Source organism: Sorghum bicolor, chromosome 9 (genome assembly GCF_000003195.3).
Source record: "Sorghum bicolor cultivar BTx623 chromosome 9, Sorghum_bicolor_NCBIv3, whole genome shotgun sequence".
In the NCBI taxonomy this organism is placed as follows: domain Eukaryota; kingdom Viridiplantae; phylum Streptophyta; class Magnoliopsida; order Poales; family Poaceae; genus Sorghum; species Sorghum bicolor.
In genome coordinates, this window is record NC_012878.2 from 56915749 (window position 1) to 56934048 (window position 18300).

At 41.1% G+C, this 18300-nt stretch overlaps 1 protein-coding gene and 1 long non-coding RNA gene across 3 annotated transcripts; one reads left to right on the top strand and one right to left on the bottom strand.

Annotated features, from left to right (window-relative positions):
* On the bottom strand, positions 328-8796 carry LOC8074577 (probable ubiquitin-conjugating enzyme E2 23). Of its 2 annotated transcripts, none has more exons than XM_002441455.2 (11): positions 8231-8796; positions 5984-6723; positions 5248-5359; positions 3764-5172; positions 3443-3568; positions 3173-3313; positions 2894-3100; positions 2732-2795; positions 1629-1768; positions 1223-1534; positions 328-905 (listed from the first exon to the last, which is right to left on the bottom strand). In XM_002441455.2, the coding sequence occupies exons 4-11, from the start codon at positions 5159-5161 to the stop codon at positions 678-680; spliced, it is 2616 nt and encodes an 871-aa protein (XP_002441500.1). In that variant the 5' UTR covers positions 5162-5172; positions 5248-5359; positions 5984-6723; positions 8231-8796; the 3' UTR covers positions 328-677. The 2 variants fall into 2 exon arrangements, with proteins under 2 accessions (XP_002441500.1, XP_021303134.1); XM_021447459.1 differs by having other exon boundaries at positions 5980-6723.
* Positions 15556-16734, top strand: LOC110430219. Its single transcript, XR_002447539.1, has 2 exons — positions 15556-16143; positions 16288-16734. It is a non-coding gene; the product is annotated as an uncharacterized LOC110430219 (long non-coding RNA).

Here is an 18300-nt window from a genome sequence, read left to right on the forward strand (position 1 = left end):
TGATTCTTGTTGCGACTCATATTGTATTGTTTGTCTGTGGCTTTCTTCTATGAAAAATAAATCACACAGTGGAGCAATAATTTTTTTTCAACATGATTCTTTGATTTAGGAAAAAAAGACTAAAAGCATGATTAATGGAGACGTACTACGTGTGCACCATGAAAAATGATTATTCTCACGAAACAGATATCGTTCACTTTCCAATTTCATTTTTGCATAATAAATTGTTTTCAAAAATAAATAATAAATAAATTCAGCATAGCCAAGATAATTTATCATGGAGATATCGCCTTGCCTTTGTATTTCACATTGCAGTATAAGCAAATATGTACAGACAACTGCTATGTCGATAGTCCAAAAACCATTGAACATATATATACAATTTTTTTCACACCAAAAGCAGAATACAACCCAAACCCAGACACTTCAGTCTCTAGCTGCCTTTAGCTTAGCAACATATCAGTTCACCAATCATGCGTATATACCGTTCCGCATTTACATGACAAGCATATCAGTTCAACAATCATGTGTATATACTGTTCCACATTTACAAGACAGGCATAAGTAACACATAAACCAGGCAACATTTTATTTGGAATACACAAGCATCGACATACACGCACAATATAAAAGGGTCCCAATTTCATTACTGATGTAGAGAGCAGGCTTGCTCTGGTTTACGGGTCACTGGTGATACCAGCCTCATAGAAGGCAGTAACAAGCTTTGGCAGAAGCTTACCAAGCATTATCTTGAAACCGGTTGAACAGTTCTTGCTGCCGTCCTCTGATATGTATGCTTTGTCGTGCGCATGTCCAACAAGATCACCCCCAAGATAAGCCTCGCAGGCATCCAGAATGTGCAGGGAACGACAAGTGAAATGCTCCTTGACCAACTTCTCAAAATGCTGAATTCAGACATGAGGACAACTCCATCAATACATATCTTAACAATTAACATTGAGTGATGCAGCAACTTGCTAAATCAATAGAGATTCCCACAATACATACTATACTCAACTCATAGCATCATAAATTCAGAAGCATTCTTTACTTCAGAGATGTTTGATTGAAGTTTAATCGAACTCATAGCATTATGAATTCAGAAGCATTCTTTATTTCTGAAGTTTAATTGAAACATACAAACTGTTTGAAGGTAGATGCATAAGAACTAAGATGATTTCGGAGACTAGTCAGTACGACAACTTCAGATCTGACAACATACCTTTGGTGGCTTGTGTAAAACATACATCATGGATTTGCATGACAGCAGGAAAGCATTCTCATTGTATGTGATGGAGTTCTTCTCTCCATCAGCCTTACCCACAAATTTGTCATATCCCGCCTCGTTGAAATAAGGTTTTTCATTGAGAACAAGGGCCTGAAGCGATAACAAGAGCTGAAGAACAGTTGAGTTCTCGGCATTCCACACTTCATTACCAGTTCCTGTCCATGTCTTCAGGAGGCTGAGACACACTTTTCCCGACTCGTACAAATTTGGATTCAAACGAAGACCACCAGAGTGATAGTGAACAGACTGGAAAGAAAATTTTACACTATTTGATATTTGAAAAAAAAAAGAACTGTATGATTTATACAAGAACAATTGAGACTGGAATGGAAGAGCTTACAGGTGGTTCATGGGGATAGTCAGGAGGAAAGAAAATATCAAAGAAAAAAAGGTTGTCATGATAAGGTGTTCCAGCTGCCCCAACAATGCAAGCCCTCAGAAGATCCATCCTTTCCTCATAAACTCTCACATGAATACCATCTGCATAATTAAAACAAAGCATACATATAAACATCATACTAGAAAGTATAACCCATCAGTTTTTAAGAAACATGCACTTGCTATAACATCTAATAGTCAGTATAACTAATTGTTTACCTACATCTAATGATCAGATTCCATGATTGCTTAGTACTTGACTATTAGGTGATATGTTTTCAGCCACCAAGGACAAGAAACCCTACAAAGAATGCCATCGTTATGCTTTCAATTGTTCATTCATATAGCACTTCGATAGCTACACTGAATATGCAAAGGTATCGAGTTGCATGCATCAACCGGTTCAACTCAAAATCTTAAGCTTATGGTGAAGGGTGGGCAATTCACTTTACATTTCAACGAAAGGTCACATAATAAGCTACACCTAGTTGGTTTCTGTACTCTGTAATGCCTATGAACAAGTGTAGCTGCTTGAGATGGAATATCGTGGACCAGAACATGAGATAATGGCGAGATCATCAACTCGGGGTTTTCCCAAACACCATGAAACTCTGATAGTCTGATCAGACGACTTGGGTGTGCAAAGCTCTTTACTAGATTGATTCCTAAACATGACCTTACCTTTATATACTAAGAAGCAACTAAGTAATGTAGGAAACAGGAAATAAACTAAGAAATGGACTAGGACTCAAGACATAGCAATCAATCCAACAAACCTAGGAAAGTACTAGTATGTTTTTTTTTGAAACAGTAATATGGTTTCCATGACATGGAACATTTGCCAGTGTTGTGTTATGACTTACACCTGGCCTTAAACACCAATGCAAGTATGCCAGCACTCAATGTTATGGTACAAATTTGCTACCAATAGTATTGACTATCTCTAAGAAATAATGAGTGAATTAAACAGCTACTGCACTTTCACTGTTTCAGATTTACTAAGAGGTACAGCCACTGGAGTTTCAGATTTACTGAATTAAACAGTAGAAAAGCTCAAAAGCACACCTGGTAGATCATTTTGCAGGATGCTCCATTCCTGTTGCACCTTCTTCAGCCAACCTCTTGTAACCTAAAAATAGAAAATAATCATCATTACACATAATTCTCCAGCACCAATAACTATTGTTCGAAAAAAAATGTTAGTGAAAGCTTCAGAAGCTGCATTACACTTTCATGGCCATTTTCCTTCACAAAATGATGATCCAAACAGTCAGTGACTACATCAAATCTTTTTGAGATGGCATCTTCTGAAGAGAGGATTGGCTTCTCAATCTGCGCCACAAACTTCACTATCTGTTTTTCTTTTGGCAATTCTTCTACACATGGCTGCATTTCTGCCATCTTCACAATTTCATATCGAGGATCTACCGAAACCTGGAAGAACAAATTCACTTTAGAACTCTGGAAAAAAAGAACTTGGCCGAATTTGCTCGACAAATAACTTACTGAGCTTGGAGATGGAGAACCACGAGTACCAAACAAACTAGCAGCCACATTTGTCAGGAAGTCAAAAGCTGTCTTGGGAAATAGAAAAGCAGTGGCTTTGCACAAGGACCCAGTGCAGTCTTCAGTAGACTCCAGAGCAATCTGAACAAAAAAAACAAAAAATGTTCAGCAATCACTTAATAGAGTTTAAAAGGTCGAGAAAGAGAGGGAGAGGGGAGAGGGAGGGAGGGAGGGAGAGAGGGTGGGAGAGAGGAAGAGAGACAGACAGACCTCATGGTGCATTTCCTCCTGCTCAGCCTCGCCTAGCGAATCACCAATTGTATGTTCCTCATTCATTGATTCTAGAGAACTATTATCAAGAAGCCTGTCCAATCCAATTATCTCAAAATGCTGCACCTGTCATTGGACAAGAGAGAAATGTGTTACCGCTAGTTTGTTCAGACCTATGCTCATGCTCAAAAAAAGACTGGAACATATAACTAATACATGGCAAATAAATGCAGCTTAAGAAAGTAGACAACTAACTAATCAAACATGACAAGGACCCAGGACAGAATGACGAAGTTAGTGGCAGAGTTAAAGCTAAGTTACCTTGGATATCACACCATTAGCCCATTGAACTTCAATTCCATTGTCCTTGTACCCAAGTACATTTCCGATGCATGATAAGAAGCCAGAGGAGGTAACCAATGATTCTTTGCTTGCTAATGACCCGTTTGTGAGATCTGCTTCAGACTTGTCTATGTTCACAGCTGACCTGATAACGACCTCACCAGTGCAGAAGGAGAAATCTGGGTGCTCTACTAGCTCATAAACACTTACAGTCTCCACTGCAGGGTCACTTCCATAGCTGACAGTGTCACTATGAGCTGGATCAATCCATTTTACATTTACTGTTCGCTCCAGTGCATCCACATCTCTCACTATTGCCGTTCGCTGACATTTTGCAGCATCCTCTACAGTCAGTTTTTCTAGGACATATTGGCCTGGCCAAAAATCATGGTCACCAAGGGTACTCACAGGGACTAATGCCTGGGGTTCTAGACCAAGAGATACAGTTCCATTCTGCCACAGAACATCGACAGTGCTCTTTGTCTTGGCAACAACATATGTTTGAGAACAATCTGAACCATAACTTTCGAAATACATGTGCCCATGAGAGTCACACTTATGGTCTTCACTAAGAATACAAGACTTGCCAGAATCCATCCAGAGATATCCATTGTTGTCGGCCATAAGAGCACACCAATCACCTAGTTGCCAATTAGCATAAGGGAAACATGACAGCAATGTGAGCTTCTTTGGGTCCTGAATGTTTGAAGGACTCGATGATTTATCTCCCCAAACATTGGTCACAGATGTGATCCAGTTCACATGCACCAGCCCTACATCAACATGAGAGACAATACAATCGTCTCTACTGGGCCTCCATGATCCACACAACCATGTTGCCGACTTGGAAACTGACGGATCGACTATCCTCACACGTTGGCCAGGATAATAAAAGTAAGGTGCATCTTCAAAAAGAATAGGAGGAACAGGCTTCAGTACATCCAAATCCCTTAACAGGATTTCACACTTCGCTCCATCACTGAACAGAAGTGTGACAAGATCAAATGCTCTGATCACTCGGCCAATCCATGGCCCCATAACAACACGGTCACCTGAAACAAAAGATCTCACCCTTGATAGCTTCTTGCTGTTTACATCTTTAATTATGTCACCTGAGCTTGTCTCCAAATCAACAAGCATTGAAACACCAACAACACGTCCCAGCTGACCTGAGGGATCAGAAACAGGGCAGACTATATCCCCATGCAGAAACCCCCTTTCAAAAGTCAGAAAATTATCAATCTTGACAATGCTCTCATCCAGGCTGGACAAGATGTTTTGGGCATGGTCGCTATATGCAAATTCACATTCTTGGTCTTCACTGTCACTGGTCCCAGTATAAGACTCACTATCCGAGTCAATTGCAAACAAATCCATGATTTCAAGCCCTGCAATGTCACACTTGGTTATTGATATGGTAGAAGACAACCTTGTTTAAGAAATGTTACTCCACAATTACCTACCTTCTTAGTAAGGTGTGCCTGCTTGGGTAACGTGGTAATCTCAAGAACAAACAACAATATGCAAATTGATGTTCAGAATGTCAATACACCAGCTGACCAAGGCCAAGTATTGCTGCGGAAAATAATGGAAATATAAGAGGATCAGAGATTGTAACGAGAGAGAAAAAAGAACCATATCTCTTTATGGTGTTTGCAATGTACTGGGAGGAACCAGCACCTAAACAATACCAAACATCCAAACCTTATAACTTAAGGATATTTTACGGGGGTTTTGTCACAAAAACTTTCAAATTCCTGAAACACTTGGCATGCTCGAAATTTATCTGTTTACCATCTAGTTCTACTATTGGCCATTGGATTGTGTGTTGCTCCACATGCTTATTTCTTTTTTCTTCCCCTTCCATTCTTCCATGACTATAGCAACCACAGGGTCTAGTGGCAGAGAAACCTTGTGGAGACTTTTCTATCCACTGAAATACATATGTATGGCCCCATAGCCTTCTACTGATGTTGATGTCACAATTTGTTTTCATCTTCACAGCCATTATCAAATTAACTGAGTGAGGATTGGATAAGCTATAAGCATTTCTCTCTAACCTTGTGTTCTAATTTTGAGTTACATGTCCTACATTTAAGTGCATCTAGTTATGGATCATGGGATACAAGTAATGAATGGCCATCACAGCTTTGCAGGAACCACAAATGTCACATTGAAGGAAATCGGTGTATTACCTACCAGAATTACTTCTTGATATTTTCGTACAACTTATGTGCAGGCAGGCAGCACACTTGACTGTTAATGCCAAAGGAGAATTACCCAGATATAGATGCTAGTACACACAGCTGAAGGAGATTTACCAAAAATAGTAAATATAAATGGTATTTAGTGCCAAAGGAGATTTGCCCGAAGAGCAATATGAAACAGCTAGAAACTAATGCCAAAGGAGATTTGCCCAGAGAGATATCTGAAGCAGCTAATGCCAAAGGAGATTTGCCCAAAAGAGCTATTAATAAGTACTGCCAAAGGAGATTTGCCCAGCAAATCAGATGATAAGAAACCTTATGAAACTTCCATCAAACTAAATGAGAATTTCCTAACGGATATCATTTGGAAGTCTCTTTGCTGCTGTTCAATCGACGAGGAGAATATGCTCAGGATATCCAACAAAGTGATGCACCCTGAACAATGTTTGCCAAAGGAGATTTGCCCTATAACAAGGATTCTTTCATAAAGGGAGGTGATTCCAATAGAGGAAAGACTAGCTGACAGATGATATACTCTGGATGATCACAGGACAAGAGTGATCAGGAGCATCAGTCCATAATCAAGCCCAATCACACAGAAGAGAACATGCTACCATCTGGTGACCAGTACTCCTCAAGAAAGCAACCAAGATAACAGCTTTTCATCAGTGGGGGCTTCACTTATAATGAGATAACACAATAGAGTGGTCTATCCGGCAAGATCAGCTGACCCTGAAACCATAGCAAGACAATTAGTCCAAATGGTCATCTTACTACAAAATAATACCATGCAAGCCCACAAAGAGACAAAAACATTTACATGCTTCAGAGAAAATGCTGATCAAGGAAACTAAGACTTCCAAGGACAAATTTGGTACAAAATGCCCTTAATCTTCTCACTATACTAGGCTATTTCCAGGAATGAACTTTGTTGGGTATAGGAACACTGAAAAGTTAAAACTGTCTCTAAATTAGAAGTTATTGCGTAAAAACGAATGGGGCAGATCAGAAATATGATTCTCAGAACAATTAAAAAATGCTCAAGCATATCAAATTATTTTTTTGCCATTGCATTTGAATTACCATTTTATTTCCGAAACGTCATAATAAGTATAGTCAAGACACCAAAATAATAAAAAAGTCAGTTCAAACTGACATAGATACAAAAGTATTGTATTCCAACAACAAGGAAATCTGGTATATTAAGTGTTTTTTTTTTTGAGGCAACAATATACTAAGATTATTATCGAGAATGACAGCACAAACAGTAGATACAGAGTTTTGCTTGCTAGAATACACATATACAAACATGTAAGAGTTATTTCTCTGATCGACGACAACTACAGCAAACGATATGTCCTTTTTCCTACTGCAAGGTAAAATAGGCATAATGAAAGATCTGAATGTTCAGGCTGAAGCACTAATTCACCAATAGAAGGGGCAGGCAAAAACCAAATCAAACAAATAAGGCAGAGTGGATGATTCCCTAAAATAACCTGTACTTCAAACTTTACATTGAAAACCCTAAAATAACCTGCGCTTCCAACTTTATTTAATTGAAGAAACTATCAGACAAATAAGTTTGAATTAGGGAAACAACTAGGTTTTTTTAGTTAACACAAATGTCATTTTGTAAACTTGACCTGGGAAATTGAGATTCTTCCTGGTAAACATGAAGATAACAAGAAATCGCACACACGTCAACATCATAATCACTCATAACCGGCTATGACAGCCCATCCAATGAACAAACCTTCTGAATAAATCAAACACAACCAATTATCTATCCATGCTAGTTACATCCTCCTAGAAGCAAATAAAGATGGAGTCAAACTAAACCTTAGTACCCTACACCAATCAAATAAGACAAACAAAATTCCTTAGTCCCACAGCTCCAAATCCAACAAAGGAGTCATATATTTCACTTTCAGTCAACAACAAAGAAGTAAGAGTACGACATAACGCCAGTGATAACCGAATTTCTCACTGGGAACATGGCAAAAACACGAGTACTGAAAATAAGCAATATAGACATAGCATAAATAATTCGCGCTCCACAACAACGATCACGCAGCTGTTGTTCGCCGCGGCAGGAGTCCGGGAGTAGCAGCGGCTGTGCCGCCACAACAGGCAGGGAAGCCAGGGGAACAGCCGGCGCCGGCGCCCCCATTAACGGCATGCGAAATGAACCTTGAAAACAGGAACCAAATTTGAAGCCTGACGAAAATGGCATCCATACCTGTCGCAGTTCCAACCCGCCGCCATGCTTGCTCCCACGACCCCGTCCCGCGAGCCCAGAGCCGAGCACCGAAGAAGAGGAAGCTACTACCCTCCTCTTCCTCCACGCCTCAATCCATCCCCGAACCCTTCGACCATGGCCAGCAAGCTCCTGAATTCCAACGGCTCCAATTCCTCCAAGGAAGCAGAGGCCAAGACGTGTTCCACCACCACCACCACCAAGTCGCACCAAATCACAGCCCGGAGCAGTTGAACACTGGAGTGGTCGCGCCCACCAATATTTCAAGTGGCAGTGAGGACGCGAGGGGGGCGAGAGGACAGAGCCTGGATAGAAAGGGAGCGAGTGGGAAGTTCTTGCTGGGTGCCTGGCGGCTGCTCGAGTGGCCGTGGTGGCGGTGCCGGTAACAATTTCTACGGTTCTCAAGCGCAAAGGCGTCGCCTTTCCGGTGCCGCGCACGATTCTTTTGGCTTCTTTAATGGAGGGCGCGCCTAATTGCGCTGCGCTAATGGGATTCCATCCTGCCACTTTACAAACTCCCCTTTTCTTCCTCCACTCTCTTTCTTTTTTTATTCTATCTCTCTAATACAAGTGTTGGGAACTGGAAAAAAGCTTTGGCTGGTCTTCCGAATTTTCATTTCCTTGGCGTGAAATGACGCGGACCGAACTCGCGGTGGAGCTGAATCAATCAGGAGCTGAACGGAATCGATTACCGATTGGGCTCCTCTTCCCGGTGTCTCGTCGAATCGGATTCTACTTTTGGCATCGTGATTGCCCTGGAATTCGTATTTGTTGCCGGTACAAGTTTGCCACTTTGATCCCACGGACTTCTCGCTGGTGGTTCTCAGCTCCGCCGCTCCGCGTCTCAAAAGTACTGTGGAAATGTCCACAAATTAACTGTTGGCATAGCCATTGTTCTGACCATATAAATGCGAGCTCTAGCCTAAAATAACTATAGATTTTTAGAGCAAGGTTACGTAAAAGTATCTTAACTGATATTTGGTTAAGTTGTATATTTTTATTTTAGATTCAAAAAATAGTCTCTATTATTCATGATTATAGCGTATAAGGACGTGTTTAGTAAGGTTCTATATTGGCGTAGAAACTTTTAGAATTCCTATTATGTTTCTTTAGCGATCAAAATAATTTATCAAAATTATTTGGCTACTTGGCTAGATTCAGATCAGGACAACTAGAATCAAGCAAAACATCCAAAATGTCATTTCTCTTTTATTAGTTCAGAAGAAAGCTAAAATGCTTTCTTCTAATTCACATAGAAACATTTCTAGATAGGCTACGTTCCGCCGATTCTAGCAAGGAGCTAAATTGATTCTCTCATCCAAACACACCCATGCCACTAGAAGACAGACCTACACCTTGAGCTTCCGTGACGCACTAGGATGTTAAGCTGGCCGACTAACCTGCAAACACCATCTCTCAAAATGTAAACATCTTGTAAACGTTACCGCGGACCGCAAGGGCCAAATAAAATTCAGATGGGAACCCCTTTCTTGAGCTTCAAATGAGGCTTTGTGTTGCGGTTCACAGCAGAAAGCAAATTTTTTTTAAAAAAAAATATAGTTCAGCAAACCGGCCTGGCGGCCATAATATAAGCTCCCAGCAATAATCCTGCACTCCCTGCCCCTGGAAGTGCACCCATCCTTTACAGGATCCTGGGATCGCCTGCAGAATATCCCTTCCACATGGCCGTTGCAACACCGCTGGAAGTGCAAGCAGCCGGCGGCGCAACGACACTACTGCCACACCACACACACGATGGCCTCTCCTTTTGCTTGCTTAGTGCCAGCCTTTCTTTTCGGTTTCCAGCTCTCATCAAACGCATAAAAAAAACGGCAAATTGCGTCATTGCAATGCAACCATAAATTGCATCGCCCGAATTTCTTCTTGTCTCAATGCTTGGAATACATGAGTTTTTTTATTTCTATGGTTTCTTCTATAAAATTAAACTGATTCATGTGAAATTTCTGTAATTTTTTCTGCATTTCAATAAGGCCTTGTTTACTTCTACCAAAAACCCCAAAATTCTTCAAAATTCCCTGTCACATCAAATCTTTAGACGCATGCATGAAGTATTAAATATAAACAAAAATAAAAACTAATTGCACAGTTTGGACGAAATTTGTGAGACGAATCTTTTAAGCCTAGATAGTCTATGGTTGGACAATAATTACCACAAACAAACAAAAATACTACAGTATCACAAAATTTTTTACTTCACCGACTAAACAAGGTCTAAGTGACGTCTAGAGTGGTGGCCGGTGATGGTAGTGAGGACCAGAAGTCAAGAACTGAAGAGAGAGGGCGGCAACCGGCAAGTGGCGTGCTCAACTCAAGGGATCATGTGCTGGCTACACTTTTTGAGGTATCTCAGGTGGATATTCTAGAGGACATGCATGGAAGGGAGGTGTACGTGTAAATGCTGAAAACGAAATGGTTTCGGATGATCTGCGGAATATGCTTCCATATTTCCATGTCATCCATCTTGTTATGTTACGGAAGAGTGTGGGTAGATAGATTCCAAGTTAACAACCATACTTTTCATGTCTGCTTTGAGTTGACGCGCCGAGCCTGAGATCTCATGGCAAGCCTAAAGTTGACCTGGCCTGTCTCAAACTTTTCTTGTGTGCCTCTTCATGTTGTCATCTTGTCTCGTGTACTCTCCTCACGAGTGCTATACTTGTCGTCGTTGATCAGTCGGTTTCTTTGTATATATTTATCAATATATATAGGTCTCGTTTGATATAGCTCACTTTATTATTGTAATTCTTTTTTTCAAAAAAAAACTTTACGAACAATTTTCTTAATAAAGTTGAGATGTTTTGAAAAAAAATTAGTAAAATAGCTTCATACATGGTAGAGACAGGGAAATGAGGGAAAGAGTTATGAAAAGCTATTTTTTTAATCCAATTTCACCTCTCTCCATTCCTTTGCCAAAGCATAAAAGAAGCTTCACCCATTAAGCTATTTCAAAAATGAATATTTAGCAAAAAAAAAAACAACTCATAACAACTTATAAAGTTGTGCCAAATAGGATCATAATATATACACTTCTTGACGCGTGATTTCTTAATAAGCTTTTACCAACATTTTCCTAGCCCACGCTGGGCTCCAAGAAAGAAATATGACAAATCATATTATTTGGCATCATGGCTTGAGTCTGAGTGGGCAATGGCTCTATATAGTTTAAGGCTCCATTTAGAATGTGGGCATTTTTTTTGTGTTTTTCATGTGAAAATAGATTGATCCTATGAAATTTCTGTATGATTCTTGTGACATTCATGTGTTTCAAAGAGGCTCTAAAATGCTTCGGTCAGCAAAAGCATGAGCCGAAGAAACATTCCCAATTCCATCTTTCTCTGGAGAGTGCATTATCGACACGCCATACTACTAATTTCTTTTTCTTTTTTTTGTGACTTGATTACTACTAATTTCTTTTTGGAATACAGCATTATGACTTCTATAGTTTGTAATGAAAGAAAAGTATAATTTCAGAAAAAAAAACTCTTTAATTAAATTTAATCTATGGGTACATGTACTATTTAAGTATTTTTAAATTTTTCTTTAAATTTTTGGAATGGATTATTATATTATAGTACGGAAGGGAATATCTAAAATTATTCAGAGCAGTCGTGCATGTTTAGTTTAGGCCTTGTTTAGTTCCGAAAAGATTTCGGATTTCGCTACTATATCATTTTTGTTTTTATTTGACAAATATTGTCAAATCATAAACTAACTATGATCAAAAGATTTATCTCGCGATTTACAGACAAACTATGTAATTAGTTTTTGTTTTCGTTTATATTTAATGCTTCATGCATGTGTCGCAAGATTCGATGTGACGGGGAATCTTGAAAATTTTTTGGATTTCGGGGTGAACTAAACAAGGGCTTAGTGTCTTTTTTCTGAAAGTGATTTGCACCTGCATTGCTCCACTAGGACAATGCATGGTGAGTGGAGGGAGAGTGCGCATCTGCCATAATATACGAAGCATAATTGCCTTTCGTCATGAACATGTCAACTACTAGTTACATGGCACAAGAAAAGAAACATTAAGCGCATTGAGCCATTGAGCTACTGACACGTCATCAGCACGGGTTGGGTTGGCATTACGGTGGAAGTTCTAAGGTCTTGTTTAGTTCTATTTTTTTTGCAAAATAGACATTATAGCACTTTCGTTTGTATTTGATAAATATTGTCCAATCATGGATTAACTAGGCTCAAAAGATTCGTCTTGTAAATTACATTGTGCAATTAGTTATTTTTTATCTATATTTAATACTCCATGCATGTGTCGCAAGATTCGATGTGACGGAGAATCTGTAAAATTTTACATTTTTTTAGAACGGCCTAAATGTATAGGGTTTGTAAATTTTCCTTAAACCAAAATGTATTCTAGAAGGGATCACATATATATTAGAAGACCCTACGGATTTTGGGCATGTGTCTATGGTTAGCTCATGACAAGTTCATCATTGGGATTGCATCTAAAGATGATTTGCATGCTCATGGTCGGTAGCAATTAGTCAAAGGTTGCGTAGTATGACGGCATTGGCTCTGAAAGAAGGGGAAGTAGCACCAAGGGACTTCGAGTTGGTTGTACTTGTTGGGTCCTGATTCCTTAACTATCTGAGGAGAAATCCCTAGGTTTGCTTTAGTTTTGTAGTTAGAAGGATTTTCTCCCTAAGGTGAAAACCTATATAGTCTAGCTTTCACTAGTTGGATCATGGCAACAACAATGCATATGCGTATCGATCATGTCCTTCTCGAAGGCATTGTTTTGGGAGTTCCTCTCATAGTTCATGTGTTATTATGGTGGCATAAGAAACTGAATATGAAGATTAAGGGGGTGTTTGGGACTGCTCCGCTCCACGTTTTTTTAGCAAAACGGTTTCAGCTCCACGCACTCAGTTCGAGAAAAAATGTTGGAGTTGTGAGAGCACCTAAAGAGGTACTCCACGAACTCCAGTTTTTGTGGAGCTGCTCTACGACAGAGTTTATGGAGAAGAGTTCGTGGAGCAGCCCCAAACACCCTCTAAGTTATACTTGTAGTCAACGGCGACATGATATATGATGTCGTCTCTTTCTTATTTTATATATGTTTTAGCCTTGCAGAGTCCATGAGGTGTCGACCCTATTTGAATTGACCAAAATAAGTTGCTAGCTACTTAAAAAAAGCTCTAATTGATCAAAACAACCCAACTTATAGTTGAACTTATAGCTTTGTTAAACTATTGAACCACTTAATTTATAGAAAGCTATTAGCTAGCTCCCTCTAGCTATTGCAGCTCATAAAGCTGATCTAAACGAAGCCTTAGTTAATTGTCTAAGATAAGTAAATATTTCCTTTTTTTGAAAAAAAACAGAATGGATCAATGGTCTAACAGGTCTAACCCAATTGTATAAAACATCTATTTTTACTATATTACTACTCAATCAACAGTTATCATATGCTTGTGCGTAGATTTTCTTTTGTTCAAAGATTTAGAGACTGTTTGGTAGGGTTTCTCCCCAGCTCTTATGGCTCTTCTAAAACGGCTCTGGCTTCTCTAAAGAAACACCTTAGAAAAAGCCCCGCCAAACACTCCCTTCAAAGACACCTGCAGGATATTGTCCCGCCATGAACAGCTACGCCATGTGTAGATCCAATTTGCACCATTAACAAAACTTCAACTAATCCTAGTCCGAAGTCACCACTGTTCCGTACTGTGATCGCGCATTGCACAACACGCAGAAATCCTTTTCTGGACGTACTGAACATGCACAGTTTGCACATGCATGTGTAACGAAGTCCTCTTTTTCCTGAAAATCATCAGGCCCAATGCTTGATAGCTAATTAAAGGCACCAAAAAGATTTTTTTTATTGAGATGACATAAAATGTCATAGCAATGGGAGGACTGTTTGCATAATGCAATGTTGCTGTTCATAGTGCTGCTCTGCTGCTTCCATATCAAATTCCCTTTCTCTCAGCAGTAGGTCACTAGTCCCCACCAAATTAATTCGTCATGGCACGAGGGCCATGTTCAACTCGGCAATCAGTGATGCACCTGTGCAATTCCCACTAGATCTTGGAGCCACTAAGCCTAATGGGCCTACTAAAGCATTTAGGTCAGCGAATGTGTCTATTCCTGTTATCCTCTGTTCTTCCTGACTCCTTTCATTGTGGCATTTTCCATGTTTTTCAAAACTACAATAATAGCAATATGGATTGGTGAAAGCTTAAAAATTGCGGGGCACCGTCATCGATAGATGATGTTGCAAAGTGTTTATTGATGTATCATGTATGTTTTAGGAAGGCAGTACATTCTTTTCAGGATGGTAGTACAGTCCATGTGCAGTACAATTGATCATGGAGTTAAAATAATAATCATATGGAGTCTTTATTTGTAGAAATAATCTTTATAGCCCTAAACCAACAAGCTTTATACCAAAAGTACAGGTAACTCTTGCAGCATATGCCATCCTTTGTGCCATCAACTTTCCAAACAATTCAGCACTAAGCAGATCAACTAACGTTTGTTGAATGGAAGCTTAGTAGAAAACTCCTCAGATTAGAATAATCTCAGAATCTTCCTGAGACCAACTTTACAAAGAAAAAAGCACAGCCCACTATTGCAGCATATTCTCTGTTATGCTCCTAATTAACATTCAAAGGTGAAGGTTTGGATTTTCTGAATGTGACCTTACAGGCAAAGGTCTCAGACCACTCTCCCAGCATACTATGCAGTCATGCAGATATGCTACCCCCATTAGCCTAAATTTGCCACAATACATACACAACCGAGACATTTTTCAGCTCAAAAGTGTGTGCTGAATTTGTGTTCAGTTGCATCTGTATTTCAGTGCCAAAAGAAGGTGGATCAACAATCAACAGGGAGACAAGCAATGGCCTTTTTTCTTGTCACAGAAAAGAAAAGGAGGCTTTGCAAGTTGCTTGCAGCCAGCATGCAGGGAGAAGGATGGAATTGGATAAGCTCGATCTGCTCTGCTTGTTTCCATGAGTGACCATGACAGGAGGTGGGGGATGTGGAGGCACCCAAAAAGGGAGATGCAAAGCAGGGCGCCAGGTCAGTTAACTAAGCCAAATGCAGGTGCTTGAGAAGAGGATATGCTCCATCTCCAATGTGAATGCTCAGCACAGTTCCTCCATTACAGCCCCGGGATGGGAACCTGCGATCATGCGATGACACCCACCAATGGTGGCTGGCGCCCTAGCTTTGCTTTGCCTAAAGTGGCTTTGCCCTTGCGCATTATGCAGCGTTCAGCTCTGACTTTTTGGCGTGGCGACTTTGTGTTGGTGGAGGCGATGTATATGAACACGGCTTCCAATTAGCCCTGGGTTGGGTGGGTCCTGATGCCTGATGCTACCACACGCCTAGGCTCAGAGGCAGAGTTCAGTTGAGTTCAGTACACAAGACAAGATCTATCTGCAAAGATCATCATGATCCTTGACAGTTGCATGCTGGTTTGGATTGGATCTTCCCGTGCGTTCTCGTGAATGTTTGTTAGCCAAATTGTTTATCCGTTTGTAGAGGTTAGTTATATACAAAAAGTGAATGTCTGGAATGGGATGCATGCATGCTTATTGAGCAAAGTGAATGTCCGTGAAAGGGGCTATCTGTGTTGATACACGGAAGTGACGCCTGGTGCGTTTTCTCCTTCCTCTTCCCCCATCGAATAGATCTCGCCGCCGCCGCCGTCCAGCCACTCTCTGGCCCCTTCCCTCTCGGTCTCGGAGTCCTCGCCGCACCGGGTAGGGAAAGGGGCCCCCACCCTCCCTCCCTCCTGTACAGCCTATAGGAGTCCCGCGATGAGGTCTCCCCTGGTGGTTGCCTTCGCCGTCGCCGTTGTTGTCACTGCTGCTGCAGCTCCCGTCGCCGACGAGGCTCCTACCAAGGTACGTTTGAATAAAATAAATCTGCTCCTCCGCTGCTCGGTCTCCCCCTCCTCTTTCACCTCGCCATCCTCACGCCACCCCTCATATCTGTGCTCGGTCTCCCCCTTCTCCTCTTCCACCTCGCCTTCCTCGCGCCACCCCCAGATATGTGCTTCTCCGACCCGCATCCACCGCGTCCCACCTCCGCCTTCTCTACTATGCAGCCATCGCTCCCGCCGATCCAGACAGCTCTTCTTGTGGCGTTGTCGCACCGACTTCGTCTTCACCGGGATCCAGACTTGGAGCTCCTTCTTCTTCCCCCAGCGACGGCAACAACCTTATTCTTCGGTCGCTTGGCGCATGCTTCATCACCGGCTCCGTCGTCCCACCCTCAACCGACGCTTGGCGCGGCCTTCCACCTGGGTGTATGCGCCTTCGGCGCCTCTACGACCCCCCTCCGGCGAATCCGTCGTCGTCAACGCCTTCGTTGTAGCTGTCGTGCTTATCCGGTCTTTGGACCCAGATATAATTTGATCTTTCTTGGAGGACCTTTCTGTAAAATAGCTGCTTAATATATAATATATGCAGTTGTAAAAAAAAAAGATACAGCAACTAAGAGCTTGTACAATGCATAGGCTCTTATAGAAAGAGAGAAAAATACTAAACTATTATAAGCGCCTCTAAAAAATTTAACCCACAATTGTGTGAAACGCTTGCATGTACTCAACTGCTGGTCGTTACGTGCGTCCTTCTCCGCAAGATTGCGAAGAGCCTGTCCCTGCGCCGCTGCTTCGCGAAGCGCCGTGTGCGTTCGTAAAGCGCTGGGCTTGCTGCATGCTCGCGGCCAATAAGCGCCTGGCCTTGTACAGGCCCTGCAGTTGATTTCTTCCATTGGAAAAACATAGTGAATGTGAATGACCAAAGAGACTCAGGGCCTTTTTTTTTGTTTCGGAAAAGAAGTACTTTCTAGATATTAGTTTTGATTTATAGGATACAAATAGGCCATTAAAGAATGATTGATCACACTGCGGATGAACATTGTATGGTAAGATTTTTTTCGACGGTTTACTACGGTTCAGCGTAGCTACGAGGATCCACAACAAAGCAAGATTTGGGTTAATTGAAAGGTAGAGTTACTGCCATTTGTGCTAAAAAAAATAAAAGATTTTGGTAACTCTAAAGGCTTTCAGATGAAAAGCCTGCCCAAGCTTTGGTTGTTGCCTATAATGGTGATGCCTTCGATTCCCCTGTTGGTGGCAGGCATTGCAGTGAAGTATCTATCCTTTAGAAGTTTGGGTTGAAAAATCTTGGTTCTCCGACGTTCACAGCCACGTGCCATTCCTCTCCTTGAAGAGATTACTGTGGAAATCTCCTCCCCTTTTTCCGCTAAAAAAACTTGTTTCCTGCGGCGTGTAGGCTGATATTTTCTTTTTTGTTGTATTTAGTTCCTTCTCTATCAATATACGCCTGACATACTTTCGTTGATGGATTTTCACAATAAATAAATAAATAAAAACAGACTGCATTCATCCATGTATACGTAGACATAATTGTCAAGCTAAGCACAAGTTTGCAACCTCGACCACACGAAATGGCGGCAAAAGGAGTCCACATCCACAGGTCTCAGGTCCAATCTGCCGCAGCGATCACCAAGCACACCAGCAGCACTAGCGATTAAAATCGAATCCATTAATCTGCAGATCAGTAAAACTATCATACTCAACAGCGATTAATCTAAGCATGAAAAAATAAAAAAGTATTCCTTGGTGCTGCTAGTGCCACCTCCATCATAACGTAAATAATGCCTTGTGATTTGCTAAGTGGATGCTAGGGTGAAGAAAGTTTTTTATTTAAAAAAATGAAAAAAAATCTGCCCAATGTATAATTAAACACGCGGCCTCTGGCTGCTCGTTGACTCGAGAGAACGTGAGAGGTCAAGAAGGATTAGTATTTTTTTATTTAAGTGTAAATAATAATTACCATACAGAAAGGGACAGGAGGCGACACAAGTGCAGTTTCAATCAAAACGTATCTAGTCGACTGCAGATGCGCAGCTGACGGAGCTCGGGACTATCCGCAGCGAACAGATACTCCGACAGAGCGACATGTCTTCAGATTAGGATCAGTCTACAGTCTATCAAATGATGGCAATGTGCAAGGTTAACGCGTCAAATGGAA

Bases quoted from the DNA above. Each gene is read 5' to 3' on its own strand.
- LOC8074577 (XM_002441455.2), bottom strand. From the start codon at position 5,161: ATGGATTTGTTTGCAATTGACTCGGATAGTGAGTCTTATACTGGGACC. The intron at 3,569-3,763 runs GTAACTTAGCTT...GTCCAATGACAG, and splicing joins CTAATGGTGTGATATCCAAG to GTGCAGCATTTTGAGATAAT. The intron at 1,769-2,731 runs GTGTGCTTTTGA...TTAATTATGCAG, and splicing joins CCTGCAAAATGATCTACCAG to ATGGTATTCATGTGAGAGTT.